The following is an 18732-nucleotide window of genomic DNA, read 5'->3' as shown; positions in this document are numbered from 1 at the left end:
AACTACAGTGGAGAGATTAAAGAATTAGGTGTAAAGGGGGAAGGTGAGAGGCCTAAGAGGGGGGAAGTGTTACAGTTTTGAGAATAGCCAGGTTTTTAGGTGGATTCCTATATATATTCCTATATGGAGAAATTTAACTGCTTTCCATCAAATCTATCGTCTCTTATTTTCTTGTATTCCCTCACATAAAGATAAGTTGTCGGGTAAAGCTACTTTGTCATCTTAAATTTCTGCAACCACTCTATAGAACCTCCCTCCACTAAACCTTTGATTCTGACCAACTCCTAAGTGTAGCAAATCAGAAACATTTATGTATGTATAAAATTAGGACCAATAGATTAGAAAATATATTTGAAGTCTGAACAAAAGATAAGTATAAAATGGTAAACTTTTCCCTATAATTTTGTAAGTTTTTATTTTAAAGCTGGAGTACCATTTTATCAGCTCCACCCAAAATTGTTTCCTATTCTCGACTCCAAAATCCTGAACAGATGAAAGATTTTACAATGAATGCGTTTAAGCATTGAAGAAGTTCTTTCAACATTAGATTATGATGGATGACAAGATCCTACATACTATGTTCAGTCTCACTTCAGTGGGCAGTAAAAGGCTTTCACGGTAAGACTCATTGAAGGGAAAAGTCTCAGAGCCTTTTCCCCGAGCCAATATTGAGGTTATGAGCAAAAAAAGAGTGAAAAAGAAAAGAGGGATAATAATTTAGAGCCAGATTATGCAGCTCTTATAAGCTGCATGCACATCTTTTCATATAGACCTATGGTTCTCAACCTGGACACATCTGACTGATGATACTTGCATATTTGTGACGCACTGCATACGCGATCTTCACACGTCTGCAGTATGGTCCAGCATGGTTGCTCTTGTGGGTTAAATGTAACGAATAACACGGGGTCCCCTCAGGAACTCAATATCCCTGTCCCGTCCCCATGGGTTTTGTTGCTGTCCCTGTCCCATTCTTGTAAGCTCTGCCTTAACTGCACAAGACTCGAACACTTATGATTTTAAAGTATTTGAGGCTTGTGCATATGAGGACAGAGCTTGCAGGAATGGGGCAGGGACTGGAAAAGAACTCGCCGGAATGGGATGGTAAAATGAGTTCCCATGGGGATGGGGAAAAATTTGAACCCATGTCATTCTAAACTAAACTAAACTAAATCTTAGGTTTGTATACCGCGCCATCTCCACAAGCGTAGAGCTCGGCACGGTTTACAGGGTTAGGTTGAAAAGGAGCTACAATGAAGGGTTATAGGAAAGGAGCTAGGATGATAAAGAGGGACAGGGTACCAAAAAGCGGGAAGTGTTAGATTTTTGAAAAGAGCCAAGTTTTCAGGTTAAATGTATACATGCTCTGCATCCAAGAAACCCCACCGCTCCTCAACAACAGATTCAGATCAGAACTCCATGGAAGTCACTGGATAAAGAATATTCTGACTCATGCCATCTGAGCAATAGCAACATTTATTTATTTTTAAAAACTTATATCCTGCTTAGCACTAAGCGGCTTACAATTAAAAGAAACAAACTCTAGCACACATTAACAGATGAATCACAAAAAGAATCTGAGGCAGGTACCGCCCAATGTGCCAATCAGAATTATTCACACTGCTTCCAACAATAGCCAATCCAGGTCACAAGTACCTGGTAGAAACCCAAATAGTATCAACACTCCATGCTATCATTCCTAGGGCAAGCAGTGGTGTACCTCAAGGTTCGATTCTTGGGCCTGTTCTTTTTAATATTTTTGTAAGCGATATTGCTGAAGGGCTGTCAGGTAAGATTTGCCTCTTTGCGGATGATACCAAAATCTACAATAGAGTAGACACCCCTGAAGAGGTGAACAACATGAGGAAGGACCTAGCAAAGCTTGAAGAATGGTCTGAAATTTGGCAGCTAAGATTTAACGCTAAGAAATGCAAGGTCATGTATTTGGGCTAAAAAAAACCCCAAAGGAACAGTAAAGTTTAGGAGTGAGGAACTTTTGTGCGCGAACGAGAAGCAGGACTTGGGTATGATAGTAAGTGATGATATTAAGGTGGCCAAATAGGTTGAACACATGACAGTGAAAGCTTGAAGGATGCTAGGGTGAGGTATGGCTAGTAGGAAAAAGGAGGTATGCCCCATCTATAATACACTGGTGAGACCTCATTTAGAATACTGTGTACAATTCTGGAGACCATATCTTCAAAAAAGATATAAACAGGATGGTGTCAGTCCAGAGGAAGGCTACGAAAATAGTCAGTAGTCTTCATCAAGTAATAGTAGTTGGATCCAAACATGCTTTATTTTACCTCAAAAGCAAGTTGGGATCCATTGAGAACAAAAGGTGCAATAACACAGCTCCTGTAACTTGTAGGACTGATATGGCAGTAACATAGCAGCGGTATGCTTTAGTTAATAAATTGTACTTTGTATGATATTTCCTTAATCTTTTTTCACCTAATATGCACAAATTCACTGTGAATTAAGAGCTATTTTCCATCATGATATGCGGAACCATACAACTAATTCTGGTTGGCTAACATCACATTTCACTAGTCTCAGGCTACAAGAGCTAGAACTTTGTACATTGTAAAAACTAAAATACATTGGTTAAGAAAAAAGAACCACCACCACATACAGATAAGGAACATTTAAAAAAAAAAAAACCCACCAAAACCAACAACAATCATCAAAGCAGAAATAAAAGGATTATACCTTGTTGAGTTTGCCCAGGGAGGATATGAGATCAGCCCACTCACTTGAAGACTCAAAGTTCCTCAAGGCCTTTTCGATGGCTGAAGAATAATTTCGGTATCTGTAATCACTTAATAGCTCCTGCTCTTCTGAGTCCATCTTGCATGCTCACTGCCAGTGCTGGAAGTTATTCAAAGAAAACATGGGTACACTTAAGAAGCAATTAAGCCTCATAAAAATATTAAATGAATAGAAAGCATCAGGCAACAAGAAATTTTGAATCTACAGAATGAAATGGGGCCAATTTTCCCCGTCTCTGCGGGAACTCAGTCCTGGCGAGTTCTTTTCCTGTCCCTGCCCCATTCCTGCAAGCTCCGTCTTCATCTGCACAAGCCTCAACTACTTTAAAATCATAAGTAACATTCTAGAGCTCAGACTGCGATGTCATAATGCTTCGTTCCATCAATGCCTGAGCTCCGTCTTCATCTGCACAAGCCTCAACCACTTTAAAATCATAAGTAACATTCTAGAGCTCAGACTGCGATGTCATAATGCCTCGTTCCACCAATGCCTGAGCTCCGTCTTCATCTGCACAAGCCTCAACCACTTTAAAATCATAAGTAACATTCTAGAGCTCAGACTGCGATGTCATAATGCCTCGTTCCACCAATGCCTGAGCTCCGTCTTCATCTGCACAAGCCTCAACCACTTTAAAATCATAAGTAACATTCTAGAGCTCAGACTGCGATGTCATAATGCCTCGTTCCACCAATGCCTGAGCTCCGTCTTCATCTGCACAAGCATCAAACACTTTAATAAGCGTTTAAGATTTGTGTGGTTAAGGCAGAGCTTACAAGAATGGAGCAGGGACAGTGAGAAAACTTGCAGGGACGGGGAAAAATTTGTCCCCGTGTCATTCTCTAGCTGCATCTATACATTACCAATGCATCTGTGCAGCACTGCTGACCTCAAAGGAATGCTCACATTTAGAACAGACCTCTCAGTCCCACAGGTTAACCCAAGCGAGGTTACAAGACATGAAAACATACAGATTATAAACTGGAATTCATGTCGGCAATGAGCTCTGTCCTCGGAAAACTGCCATCACAAGGGTTATGAAGATCCGAGTCAAGCAGCAAATACATATTAATCCTCAACCCAACGTTCCCTCAGAATCAAAACTTTGGTTTGTATTTATTTAATTCAATTTATATCCCGTCTTCCTCAGAGAGCTCAGAACGGGTTACAAGGTAACACACATAATAATTAAACAAGCAAGACACAGAAAACTAAGGCAATATGGGCTACAGTGAAATTTGTCTAATATAGTGGCCTCAAACTTGCAGCCCAGGGGTCACATGCGGCCCCGCCAGGTACTATTTTGAGGCCCTCGGTATGTTTATCATAATCACAAAAGTAAAATAAAACAGTTTCTTGATCATATGTCTCTTTAGCTATAAATCACAATATTATTATTATTAAGACTTAGCCAAAAGGAAAGATTTATAAACAATAAAGAGTTTTACCTCCAGCAAAATTGTCGCTTCTTTAATAAGACATTAACTATTTTTTCTGCGGCCCTCCAAGTACCTCTACAAATCTAAAATGTGGCCCTGAAAAAGGGTTAGAGTTTGAGACCACTGGTCTAATACAATTTTTCATCCCGAATTAGCACACGCAAAATAAATATTTATAACATACAGATATGTGGTTCATCTTACATTAGCAGTTCCAGAGATATATTAGGTTCACATATAGTTAGATCGTCTTGAAGCATGCACAGCGAGAGTCTAGTTCAACATATATGAGGAATACATTCGTTTGGGAGTTACAGATTGTATGGTTTCTTATGCTGAAGAATTGGGTGAAGAATTGTACATAAGTATTAAACATAAAGACATCTAAAAGCCACATGACCTATTTAGCCTGCCCATCTATACCAATTGATCTTTGAGGAAGAGGATGGGATTGTAGAGCTAAACCTCGGTGCAGGTGTCTCACAATTTTTTGAATTTATTTATTTAAACCCCATCCTCCACAGAGAGCTCTGATATGATTCTCGTCTCTTCCATTTCCACTGAGAACAAATGTAATTTACTGCTGGACTACTTTAGCCCCCTATGGTTAAATGCTTAGGATTTGGATAGGCGATTAATCAAATGTTATTAAAAAAAAACCAACCTTGAATGGATGACATGTAGCTCTGCGACTGGCTATTGGAGTCGCATGATATAGGTTTGTTTGTTTTTTAAAAAAATTTTAGGGTAATTGGGGTATATGTGAATTTTAATTACCGTATTTTCATGTAGATAACGCGCACCCGGGTATAGTGCGCGGGAAACACAAATTTATGTAAAGAAATTTTTATATACCGCGCTCATGGGTATACCGCGCATGCCGCCCCGACTCTCCTCTGGCTGCCCCGACTCTCCTTTCACCCGCCCCGACTTTCCATTCACTGCCCCGACTCTCCTCTGGCCACCCGACTCTACTTTTGGCCACCCCAACTCTCAACTCTCCTCTCCCCCTTGAAGTCCTGTCCCCACCCTGAAAGCCTGATGCCCCCCCCCCCGATTCATCATCCGTAAGGACCGCTCGCACTCCCACCCCGATGGACCGCTCGCACTCCCACCCGAAGAACCTCTCGCACCCCCACAGCCTCCCCCCCCTCTCCCATGGAGAAGCTGTCTACCTTGTTTCCGGATGCCAGTGAGCCCAGCTGCTTCCTCTGCCGGCAGTCCTGCCCCTTCTCTGAGCCCTGCGCTACGCTGCTTCCTCTTCCGGCGGTCCCGCCCTTTCTCTGACGTCTGTTAATATCTTAGATCAGTATCTGTCGATGCAGAGCCTGTCCTAATATACACAATGAAACGGATGTTCTTGTGCCAGCAATGTGCAGTATGAATATCCATTTTAGAAATACAGTGTAAAACATCAACAGGTCAACACAGTAACTTAGATGTTCCTATGCCACCACAGAGATGCTTATGTTATGCAATGGCAACATGAATGTTTATATGCTAGATAAACCAGTTACAGAGAGAATAGCACACTATCTTTTACCGTAGCATGTCTGAAAGTGTGGTGTTGTAACTTCCAACCCACACTGCTCCCTGTGACCCAGCTACATTAGATAAGCCCACTGGGATAGAGAGAAAGCTCCCCTAGGTAAAGAAAACTGACTAAAGAAATTGGACTCTCCAGTCTGTCCAGTTGCAACTTTGGAGAGATGAACATATCCATTGTCATCTTCAATCTAACCCCTCTTCCTTATCCCCCATGTTCTTAGCTGAACACTTGGCTTCAGGTCTGCCTGATTGCTTTCATCAGTACCACCCAGGATACGGCCCTTCATCCTAACCCATACATCATTTTAGTGGCCCTCTTTTGAATTGCTCCACCATGTCAATGTCCTTTTTTAGAAGTGGTCAACAGAAATGCACACGGCACTCAGAGTGAACTTCCCTGTCTCCTACAGAATCCTCTTTTTCTTAATGTCTTTGTCCCACTGTCAGAGATGGTGCTGGTTGTACTGTGCCTCAGACCGAAAACATGAATGACCTAAACCTGGCATAACACAATGACCCTTCGCTTTCCAGAGAGCATCTGGTACTAGACATATGCAATGTTGGTCTTTGATTCCCTTGCATGATTTATCTTCTTTTTTATTGATTTTGAAAAACATACAAAAAATGCAATCAAATACAATAAGCTACTCTCATAGAAGCACTTATATATAAAGTTATTATTATTATTATTATCATTATAACAAATATTGATGTTGACCGTTTGCTGGAAAAGGGGATTGAGGGGTATAAATAGAGGATTACTGCACAGGTCCTGGACCTGTTGGGCTGCCGCGTGAGCGGACTGCTGGGCATGATGAACCTCAGGTCTGACCCAGCAGAGGCATTGCTTATGTTCTTATGTTAGCATTTTAGAAAAATATAGCCGTCCATTTCCCCCGAAACTGTCATCTCCCTTAATCCCTCCAATGCAGCGCTGAATCTATTGAAGCACTTTTCTGAAACCAGAAGGTCTAACTCAGGACATCTCTCTTTTTAGACAGATGTTTATTCCCAATTTCAGAAGGAGAACGAACATATGTTTTTTTGGATCTGCCTTAGTCTCACCTAGTGCTGTCTGATATAGGGAAAAATTTTTCGATTCGATTTTCCCCACCCAATCGGGCGTTTTTTTTTCAAATGTCCTGGCAGGTTTATTTTGTAGCCTTTCCAACCACCCCATCACCCCTTTGCCCTCTCCACCCCCACCTGCCCACGCTGTGGTATAAACAAAATAAACAAAAAGATTTTTCCTCTCTATGCTAGGTCCTAGCTGTCTAACACCAGCTCTGGCAGGTTACATATTTCAAATCTGACATATTGTAATCACAAAATAGAAAATAAAAATTTTTCTACCTTCTACTGCCATATCCAACATTTGTTTCTACCATCTCTCTCTCTCCACCCCCCTCCCCCTGCCTTATGCCCTGGGTCAAACCTCTCTATTCCCTTCCATGCAGCATCTTTCCCTTCCTCCCCTCTATTATCATGTGCAAAAATTCTCTCTCACCCCATGCACCATCTTTCTCTGCCCTCTAGCCTATGTCCCTCCCCTCCACCTTATGCAGGGTGTCTCCCTCTCACCCCTTTCTACCTTTGTTTCATCTCTCCCTTCCTCTCCTTCACCCCAACAATTCTTCCTCTCTCTCCCCATGTGCAGCATCTTTCCTCCCCTTCCATCCCCCTGCGCAGTAGCTTCCCCTCCCTCCCAAATAAAGATCCACTCGTTTGCCGACAATATACAACTGTACCTACCGCTAGGCTTAAACCGAGATACTCAAATCTCCAAAACTACACAACTGCCTCTCAGAAATAAAAAGCCGGATGACTCAAAACAAGCTGCAACTAAACGTGATGACAACCAAACGCCTCTGGATACAGAGAGGTGACCCCGAACTCACCCGCCTGTCAATCACTTGGGAATCCGCCACCCTGATAGCCAAAGACAAAGTACGCAGCCTAGGGGTGATCCTTGACAGTGACCTTATGCTCTCTGACCATATCTCCCAAGTAGTATTCACCTCGTTCTACTACCTCTGGCAGCTACAGAAAATCAGACAATACTTCTCAGAACCGGACTTCACTCAACTACTCTATATCTTTGTCCTCTCCTGTAAGGACTACTGCAACGTGCTCCTAAATGGGCTCACTAGAAAAAACATCCATCGACTTTAAGTACAAAATGCCGCCATCTGACTCCTAAAGAATATCTACATAAGAGATCCAGTGGCCAGCATGGAGTGCCGTTCAACAAACGATGTATATTCAAAGGTCTAATAATGGCCTATTAAAACTCTTCCATTACATGGTACCGACCTATATGGCCTACAAACATCCATCCTACTCCCTGAATCGACCGCTTCGCTCACAAGAAGAAAACCGATTACACACGGTTCGCAGGATGCGCCCTCCACCTTGAGACTACCCAGAAAAAAATCTTACTCACACTACCTACTCATATAAGATCGTTAAAAGGTCTACTGAACTTCAGGAAGGCACTGTCATGTCATACTAGGTTAGCCATGCTTGTAATACTATGCTTGCCATGCTAAGTTTTCCCATACTATGCCTCATTATTCTATGTTTTACCATCTTTGTCAGACAATGTTCTGCCATGCCATATTTGCCATCACTTTGTTTAAATATGCTTTATTATGTATGTACACTTGTAACTGAGCTCTTCTGGGAGGATGGGGTATAAAACAAACCAAGCAAACAAGGCAAAGGTGTTCCAAGACCACTGTTGAGCTCACTAGAGCTCTACTTCTGCTTCCACTGTAGTTACAGTCCCAGAAAGAGGACTCAAAAACAGCTCATATCATAAAACAAAAAAAATATTTCAATGCAACATGTGGAGGGCACATGTCAAATATTTTTGCAAGTACTGTACATGGTTATATATCCAAGTAAAAGGATTGCCCATCCATATCTCTACGTAAAGGCACGCAGAGTGTCACAGAAAACAATACCCTGAGCAGAGGGATAGATCGCTCTCTGCTCACACAGTTAAAGGTCACTGAAACCTCATTCAAGCCAGCTTTCAAGACCCATTTGTTCAGCTTCATATTTGCAGACTGAGTGCAGCCAATGGCTGGCTGCAATAGATCATGGTTACACATGTGCCCCCTTTTCCTGGATCTAAATGCAACATCTTGTTATTTCTGGTTCTGTTTGATTAGTTGGGGAGAGTGTGGCGCAGTGGTTAAAGTTACAGCCTCAGCACTCTGGGGGTTGTGGGATCAAACCCTCGCTGCTCCTTGTGACCCTGGGCAAATCACTTAATCCCCCCACTGCTCCAGGTACATTAGATAGATTGTGAACCCACTGGAACAGACAGGAAAAATGATTGAAAACATGAATTAACTCGTGTAAACCGTTCTGAGCTCTCCCGGGAGAACGGTATAGAAAATTGACTAAATAAATAGTTCTCTCCCAGCCTTATCTGACTATGGTGTTCCTTCTGTCTTTGCTTTTATAGTGTAAACTGCTTTGTTGCATCTGTCAGAAAATAGAGTTTAGCAAATTTTGAATTAAACAATAAACGGAAGAAAAAAAATTTGAGCTACACTGAAAAGCGTATTTTATTATTCGGCCAAATTTTGAATACAAATAATGGGCATTGAACTTTAACATAACAAATAATAAAACAGACAAATTGAAATACAAGATCAACTGCCTCTTTTACAAAGCTGCGCTAGTGGCTGCCGCACCGCAACAGCCCCAAAGCCCTTTAAATCTCTATGGGCTTCGGGGCCGTTAGCGTGGCTTTATAAAAGAGGCCCCAAGTCTTTATTTCAGTAGGATTTAGCACAGTAGAGCCCTGGATTATTCATATTTTCAAGATCACATGCATTGTTTTGAAAGGAACAATTACATACAAAGCAGGTGCAAATTCTTGTTGTTGGTACTGGCTTAGAATTAAGGAGTACTAGTAGTGGTCTCAAACTCAAACCCTTTGCAGGGCCGCATTTTGGATTTGTAGATACTTGGAGGGCCTCAGAAAAAATAGTTAATGTCTTCTTAAAGAAATGGCAATTTTGCATGGGGTAAAACTCTTTATAGTTTATAAATCTTTCCTTTTGGCTAAGTCTTAATAATAATATTGTCATTTATAGCTAAAGAGACATATGATCAAGAAACTGTTTTATTTTACTTTTGTGATTATGATAAACATACCGAGGGCCTCAAAATAGTACCTGGCGGGCCGCATGTGGCCCCCGGGCCGCATGTTTGAGACCACTGTTATATAGTGATTACTGATACAATCATAGGTGCCAGAAAAATCTCAATTACCTTCCTCCTCATTTACCTGGATTGTTGCATGTTTTTTCTCATAGTGGAAAAATAGCCAACTAAGAACCAGGGAGCCCAGTTTAAATCCCCCTGCAGCTCCTTGGGATATTGGGAAAGTTATTTAACCTTTAACTGCTTTAAGTACAAACTCAGACTGTGAGCCCCTGGGACAGAAAAATACCCACCATTCCTGAATGTACACCACTTCAATAGCTTTTCAAAAAATTGAGAGCGATTCAGAATACTGCCGTTTGCCTCATTTTTGGTTGAAAAAAAATGGGAGCATATCACTCCTTTTTATTTGAAACTCCATTGGTTGCCGATAGAGTCGAGAATTCTGTTCAAATTTATCTGTTCTATCTATGTATTATTTCTTTCCCTGCTATGCCGGCATTTTCTGCATTATATTGTAAATGCTTTCTGTCATCTGTTTTTAAGTCCATTATTGTAATTTGTATTTTATCTGTATCCCATGTATTAGCTCACCTTGTTGTGAACCGCCTAGAACTTTTTCGGTATGGTGGTATAAAAGAATAAAATTATTATTATTATTATTATTATATAAGAAAAAAAATAAATATTTCCCTCTCTGCCATCTCAAGTATATGATTTAAATTTTAAAGCTCCTAAGGCAATGTCTTCAACCACTGCTTTCCACCTTGCCATAATTGTGCAGCAGCATGCTCCCCCAACCCCAAAGGATACAAGGCCAATGCTAGCTTCTCACTACCTGAGGTAAGTCTACAAAATCTGTTCTACTCCTACCCAGAGTTGTACAAGGTATCTACAGCCTATTCACGCCCACCACAATATGACACATGATCACCACTTCCTATTGCCACAACTTGGAGGGGAGGGGGGACAGGGTTAAATAAAGGGTCACTATTCTGTACTCATACTTTCTTTACTGGGATGGGGCAGGGTTGTATTCTACTTATATGCAACTAGGTGATGCCCCGGCGTTGCACGGGTATTTAATTATAGCAATAACACTGTAAATGGATTCAAATAAAGATACTTTATGGTGGTGAATGAAATTACTCTTTTACAGCTTAATAAAAAGTACAATATTCAAATTATAATGTGAAATATTTGACAAAATGAATACAATACAACTAACACAAAACTTGATTATAAACAACATTTTTAGTTTCACCTCCAGGAGCAAGAACATATAAATTGTTGGGTGAATCCACCCTTGAGCAAGCAACATAGAGTTGTGGGCCGAGAGACCCCCAGAACATATCACCCCAGGTAGTGAGGGATCTGCATACCAAGTTTCGTCCAAATCGGTCAAGCCGTTTTTGCGTGATCGCGGCACATACACACATACATACACACATACATACCTCCGATTTTATATATATAGATTTAGGCACTTGCTGAAAACTCATTTGTTTAACCAAACTTGTGTTAGGTTAGTGTTTATTTGTTAGATAATTATCATTGCTTTGAATCCAACTGTAATGTCAGTTTTCTTCTTTTTGTTAATCGCATTGAACTGAGAGGTTACTGCGGTAAAGAAATAAATATTTATGTTATGTCTGATGCCCATCTCTCTCTGGGGATTACATAGGATCTGCTCATCTCCTCTCCTCCTGGATGCTACAGCAGAACTACTGCCCTGTCCCTCCTCACCACCTCTCCCTGGGGATGCAGCAGGGTCACTAGTCTGTGTTCCCTATGGACCCCCCTTTCCCTGAGAATGTAGCAGGGTCACAGCTCTGTGTTTCCTACAGACGGACCCTCTCTCCCTGGGGATGCCTCTGTACTCCCTAGGGACCCACTTTCCCTGGAGATGCATCAGGGTCACTACTCTGTACTCCCTATGGACCCCTCTCTTTGAGGATGTAGTAGGAGAGTCACTGCGCTGTACTCCCTACAGACCCCCTTTCCCTGAGGATGTAGCAGGGTCACAGCTCTGTGCTTCCTACGGATGGACTCTCTCTCCCTGGGGATGCCTCTGTACTCCCTACGGACCCCCTTTCCCTGGGGATTCATCAGGGTCACTGCTCTGTACTCCCTACGGACCCCCCTCTCCCTGGGGGTGCATCAGGGTCACTGCTCTGTACTCCCTACAGACCCCCTTTCCCTGAGGATGTAGCAGGGTCACAGCTCTGTATTCCTTACGGATGGACCCCCTCTCCCTGGGAATGCCTCTGTACTCCCTACGGACCCCCTTTCCCTGGGGATGCATCAGGGTCACTGCTCAGTATTCCCTACGGACCCCCCTCTCCCTGGGGATGCATCAGGGTCACTGCTCTGTACTCCCTATGGACCCCCTTTCCCTGGGGATGCATCAGGATCACTGCTCTGTACTCCCTACGGACCCCCTTTCCCTGGGGATGCATCGGGGTAACTGCTCTGTACTCCCTATGGACCCCCTTTCCCTGGGGATGCATCGGGGTCGCTGCTCTGTACTCCCTAAGGACCCCCCTCTCCCTGGGGATGCATCAGGGTCACTGCTCTGTACTCCCTACGGACCCCCTTTCCCTGAGGATGCAACAGGGTCACAGCTCTGTGTTCCCTATGGACAGACCCCCTCTTCCTATGGATGTCTCTGTACTCCCTACGGACCCCTTTCCGTGGGGATGCATCAGGGTCACTGCTCTGTACTCCCTACAGACCCCTCTCCCTGAGGATGTAACAGGAGAGTTACTGTGTACTCCCTACAGACCCCCTTTCCCTGGGGATGCATCAGGGTCACTGTTCTGTGCTCCCTACGGACGGACCCTCTCTCCCTGGGGATGCCTCTGTACTCCCTACGGACCCCCTGTCCCTGGGGATACAGCAACGTCACTGCTCTGTACTCCCTACAGACCCCTCTCCCTGAGGATGTAGCAGGAGAGTCACTGTGTACTCCCTACAGACCCCCTTTCCCTGGGGATGCATCAGGGTCACTGTTCTGTGCTCCCTACGGACGGACCCTCTCTCCCTGGGGATGCCTCTGTACTCCCTACGGACCCCCTGTCCCTGGGGATACAGCAACGTCACTGCTCTGTACTCCCTACAGACCCCTCTCCCTGAGGATGTAGCAGGAGAGTCACTGTGTACTCCCTACAGACCCCTTTCCCTGGGGATGCATCAGGGTCACTGTTCTGTGCTCCCTACGGACAGACCCTCTCTCCCTGGGGATACCTCTGTACTCCCTACGGACCCCCTGTCCCTGGGGATACAGCAACGTCACTGCTCTGAACTCCCTACGGACCCCCATCTTCCTTGGGATGCAGCAGGAGGATCGCTGCTCTGTACTCCCTAGGGACCCCTTTCCCCCGAGGATGCAACAGGGTCAGAGCTCTGTGTTCCCTACGGACCCCCTCTCCCCTGGGATGCAGCAGGGCCATGGATCGTCGCTCCTTGCTCCCTCCCCGATAGTACAAGATTGCTGCTGCGCACCCCAGGACAGTACGAACCTGGTGCTCTTGCTGTCACAGGTCCTTTTAAGAGAGAAGGGCAGCCGTAGGCGCACACGCCAGCAGGAAGGCTGCTCTGGCTGGCTGGCTCCCTCCTTCGATGTCTAGGGCTCCTACGAGACAGGGAGACTGAGCCCGGCTGGCTCCCTCTCAGCCAAATCACCGAAACGCCAGCTGAGGCGCAGCATCTGAAGGAAGAGCGGAGCTTCCTCCTCTTCTCCCTTCCGGCTTCCTCCCGCTGCCAGCAGCTTCCGGTCGTCCTTAAGGTAGACTGGCCGGCGCAGCTTTTAAGGTGGGCCGCGGTCCTCCCCGCTCTGTTAAGTCGTTTGGACCCGTCCGGCCTTTCAACTGTCAACCCATTGTGATGTGGCCTTGCTTAGGCCCCCGATTCCACAATGTACAGTCCGTGCAGTAGGTCCTATAAGGCAGCGTCTCCCAAGTTTCCACGTCTAGTTGTTATTGATGTACCGACTATCGACGGTACCCTCTTGCCAGTCAGGTTTTCAGGATATCCACAGTGACTGTGCATGAAAGAGATTTGCATTAGAGAATGACACGGTGACAAAATTCATCACCGTCCCCGTCCCCGCGGATAACCGCGGGAAATAAACTCATGTCATTTTCTAGTGTCTATTTCATCCTCTGTCCTTCTACACCAGCATTATTCAAAGCAAAGCTTGCGGGTCAGTGGTTGTGGCCATTCATACTCTGATTCTTCCTGCTTTCCTTAAAGAGTGACATGAAGATGGTTTCCCGCGGTTATCCGCGGAGACGGGGACGGTGATGAATTTTGTCACCTTGTCATTCTCTAATTTGCATACAATGGAGGCAGTGCATGTAAAATCAAGCTCAGGCATAGGCAATGTGGATATGATTAAACTCTGACTGGCAAGAAGTTGCTCCAGGAGTAGATACACTTGGAAAATACTGGGCGTGTACTATAATCCATGGGAGTGTGTGATGCAGGGGTTAGAGATGCAGCCTCAGCACCCTGAGGCTGGGGGTTCCAATCCCTCCTGTTCCTTGTGACCCTGGGCAAGTCACTTAATCCCCTCATTTCCCCAGGTACACTAGATAGAGTTTAAGCCCAGCGGGACAGATAGGGAACTATGATAAAGTACATTACATTAGTAATGTCTATTCTGCCATTACCTTGCAATTCAAGGTGGATTACAAAAGGAGTTATCTGGCCATATACAGAGGATATTGAAGAGTAGAGAGAATTGCGGTATCAGTACCTGAATGTGAACCACTTAGGATATAAGTGGTATATAAATAAAATAAATCCCTCATGAAATTGAATGACTTGGATGCTCTGGGAATGGAGTGAACTTATTGAGGTAATGAGCAATTAATTATTTGAAGTACACAACATCAGAAAGTAGTTGGGAGCTGGTTAGAGAAGGAGGGCATAGGTTGGTTGGTTTTGCCCTCAGCCCCCTCCCCCTGCACTCCACTCCCCCCAACCAAGGTGTTCTGCTGATTCTGCTATAATGTATAACAGAAATGTCAAGTTATCCAGTTCCAGGATGGAAATTTTGGGCAGTCCGGGATTTCTGACCATCCCATCCTGTTGTATTATTAGGGTTACCAGATTTAAGGACGGGAAAACCAGGACATATGACTAGGGTTACCAGATTTTCCATCTGGTAAAGAGGATACATGGCCCCACCCTGTTCCGCCCCGGGCCTGCCACATTACACATCCGGGTCCGCCTCACTTCGCCCCCCCAGCCCCACCCCATTCTGCCCTTGAACCCACCCCACACAAACCTTGTCTCTTCGGGCTGGGTTAGAGTGCATCTACGCATGCACAGATGCGATGTAATGATGTCGCACACATCATGTCATATCCGCGCAGATGCACTCCAGCCCTGGCCCCGATCTCACCAGCTTTTCAGAAACCGGACAAAGTGCTGGGTTTTCAAAAGCCATCTGGACACAGAGGACATGTCTGTGGAAATCCAGACATCTTGTAACCCTGCATGTGCCCCCACCTTGCCCTGACTCACCCCCCAGCCCCACCATGTTCTGCCTCCAACCCACCCCATTCTGTCTCCAGCCCTGCACCCAAAAAGCCTCATCTTTTTTTTGCTGACATCTAGGCCCGACAAACTGCCAGATTTTGGAAAGTCAGGACATGTCTGGGTTTTCTCAGACATCTGGTAACCCTATATATTATGGGACTAGCAGCACTGATTTCAATGGCCAAGATCAGGCATTACAAATCCCATGATGCTTAGGGATGTAAGTTCAAAACCAAAACTGACCAGAAAGTCTTCAGCCTGGATCTGGGTAACTTGGCATCTCTGCATTAATTCAGCAATCCCAAATCTAACATTCTCCCTATAGAACAGTAAAGAGTTTCCAAAGCTTGTCCTGATGGACCTAAATTTTAGAGTATCCACAATTAATCTGCATCTACCAAGCCTCCAATTTATGCAGCTTTTATATTTCATGCATTCTCATTTTGGATATCAATGATATGAGGACAGAATTTGTCCCTGTCCCCACAGATAACCGCAAGAATGTTATTCTTTAATATCTATCTCAAACTCAGTCCTTTTACACCAGCATTCTTCAGTGCAAGACTTGAGGGTCAGAGTCTGTGCCTATTCATACTCTGATTCTTCCCTCTCTCCTTACAGAATGACATAGGGATGGTTTCCAGCGGTTAACTGCAGGGACGGGGACACATTCTGTACCCATGTCATTAAGTTGCTATGAGTTCTCTGATGGCATGTTTGGACAGCCTCGCATGGAGTGTGTGGCACAGTGGTCAAAGCTACAGCCTCAGCACCCTAAGGTTGGGGGTTCAAACCCATGCTGCTCCTTGTGACCCTGGGCAAGTCACCCAGTTACTCCAGGCACATTAGATAGATTGTGAGCCCACCAAGACAGACAGGGAAAAATGTTTGGGCACGTGAATAAATTCATGTAAACCATTCTGAGCTCCCCTGGGAGAACAGTATAGAACGTTAAATAAATACTACAAACATTGTCCTACCTAAATTCTAATGTCTACAACTATATCTAGGGTCAGAGCTGGCGCAAGGATTTTAGGCAAACTTTCAGCTTTATATCTCCTCCAATTAATTTTCATACCCCCTTGCCCCCCCCCACCCCCCCACCCCCGCCAAAAATTATCACCCCAACACTATGACTCCCATGGTAAAAGTATAGTTTGAAAAAGTATCCCCTCTTACTTAGGACCTGATATTTTGCCTCAACTGCTGCTGTTCTTTAATGCCCCACCCTGAAGATACTGCCCCAGACCATGGCCTAGTCCTGCCTAAAGGTTGTCTCAGCCCACCACAGACCCTGAATTACTAATGCATTGATCCCTTTCTGTGCCTATAGGAGACTAGCTGAGTAAATCATAGAAATAAAACAAAACCACAAAAGAAGATAAGATGATAACTTGCCATTCCCAACACAGTCCTTGGGTTATCAGGATATCCACAATGAATATTCATGAGTTAGATCTGCATGGAATTGATGTGCCCCTTCATTATTGGACTAATGATACTTTTTTGACTAGTTTTCAATGGCAAGACTTTCTTCTAGTGAGAAAGTTAGTCAAAAATGTATTAAGCTAGTCCAATAAAAAAGATATCTTATCTTTATTTAAAAAATTTCTATTTATCACCTTTTCAAGTGGACTTACAGGGCTACAGTGGTATTTTATCCCTAGTAAATCAGGTTCTTAGCCAGCAGTACACTATCTTTTATATCTATGTAGAGTTGGCGGAGCATACAGTGTTTATGGAACAGAGCAAGCTACAGAGAACACAACTGGTGGTTTATCCGAATGCACATGCACACGTGGCATTGTAGTCAGTGCCAGCACACATCTAAAATGAGCTAGTCATTGAGGGGGGAAATGTTTAAAAACAGACTTGTATCTTTTGAAGTTAGTTCCTTAAGTCTTTTGAAAACTGACCACAGCTGTGAGGATGTTGACATGAAAAACTGCTACACTTGCACCTTATTCCTTTGTGGTGCAGATGAAAAAAGAAAATATACCATAGTGTAGGAAAAAAAAGAGAATACAGTATGTAGAAATAAATAAAAAACATAAAGGAAATAAGGTAATACCTTTTTTTTATTGGACTAACTCAATGCATTTTATGACTAGCTTTTGAAGGAAACCCTTCTTCAGATCAGAAATAAGCAAATGTTGACAAATCAGTATATATACGGGAAAAATGAAAGCATTTCAGTGATAGTTTCACAGAAAGAGGGAGGGGTGGGTGGGTAAGTAGGAGACAGAGAGGTTACAAAGCAGTTAAAAAAGTTTTTGTAGTGTGAAAGGAAGCTAGATCTTTGTTAAGTCATAGAAATATAGAAGATGACAGCAGAAAAGGGCTACAGCCCATCAAGTCTGCCCACTCTGCTTACCCACCCCCTATCTATGCCCTAATGACCCAATTTCCTTATCTTGACCCTCGTAGGGATCCCACATGGGTATCCCATTTATTCTTAAAGTCTGGCATGCTGTCTGCCTCGATCACCTGCATTTGGTATCAAAATATTTCATCATTTTTATCTTACCTTATTGGATTGTCTTAAAGTTCCCTTTTAGTATTCTCACCATAAAATCATTTGTGCAGTGATCAGTTTTTCTTTCTTTTCTTTAAGTTTTCAAATATTTTATTGAATAAATGCAAAGACAATAACAAAGCATATTAATCCATCAAATTCACAAGAACAATCTGTCAAGCCACCCGAACATCAGCTTCAAAGTCCCACAGAAGCAAGCAGTCATACCGGGATTCTTCAGCACAAGGCTATACATTCCAACCCAGTAGACCATCCCCCATCCTCCCCTCCTTACCAGATGTCCGGATTTCCCCTTATGAGGACATGTCCGGGGGTCCGGATGGCTTTTCAAAACCCTCCCCCCTCCCCAACAATCAACCCATACCAACAAGGAAAGAGTGTGTGTGTAAAGCAAAATACCCATCATAACAGCATCAGGGTGAGACCACTGAGGACAAGAAATCCACTTAATGTAAGGGTCTCAAATCTTAAGGAAAAGAGAGAGGCAATTATGCAGCAAAACTGTCAGTTTAGACATATGAAAGATAAAATCTAGTTTACCAAGAAAGTGCTGTCTGGTCGGTTGGTGAGGCTGCTTCCATTGTGCTGCCATCAAAATTCTGCTAGCCGTAAATAAATGAAAAGCCAGGGTCTGGCAGGTACAGGATAACGCCCCAACGTCCTCCTTTAAGGACATGTCCGGGGGTCCGGACGGCTTTTCAAAACCCGGCA

The 18732-nt window shown here is 43.9% G+C and overlaps 1 protein-coding gene across 2 annotated transcripts in view; it reads right to left on the bottom strand.

Annotated features, from left to right (window-relative positions):
• DOP1B (DOP1 leucine zipper like protein B) overlaps nucleotides 1-13709 on the bottom strand; it is a 245892-nt gene extending 232183 nt beyond the window's left edge. For both annotated transcript variants that reach the window (XM_033947781.1, XM_033947782.1), the window contains exons 1-2: nucleotides 13460-13709; nucleotides 2713-2871 (exon numbers count right to left, since the gene is read on the bottom strand). In XM_033947781.1, the coding sequence (XP_033803672.1) occupies nucleotides 2713-2850 (138 nt within the window). In that variant the 5' untranslated portion in view covers nucleotides 2851-2871; nucleotides 13460-13709. The remainder of the gene's footprint in view (nucleotides 1-2712; nucleotides 2872-13459) is intronic.
• Nucleotides 13710-18732: the final 5023 nt, after the last annotated feature.

The sequence above is a fragment of the Geotrypetes seraphini genome, chromosome 6, assembly GCF_902459505.1.
Source record: "Geotrypetes seraphini chromosome 6, aGeoSer1.1, whole genome shotgun sequence".
NCBI lineage: Eukaryota > Metazoa > Chordata > Amphibia > Gymnophiona > Dermophiidae > Geotrypetes > Geotrypetes seraphini.
Note: the sequence above shows the minus strand (reverse complement) of the source record. Positions and strands in the feature narration are given on the sequence as shown.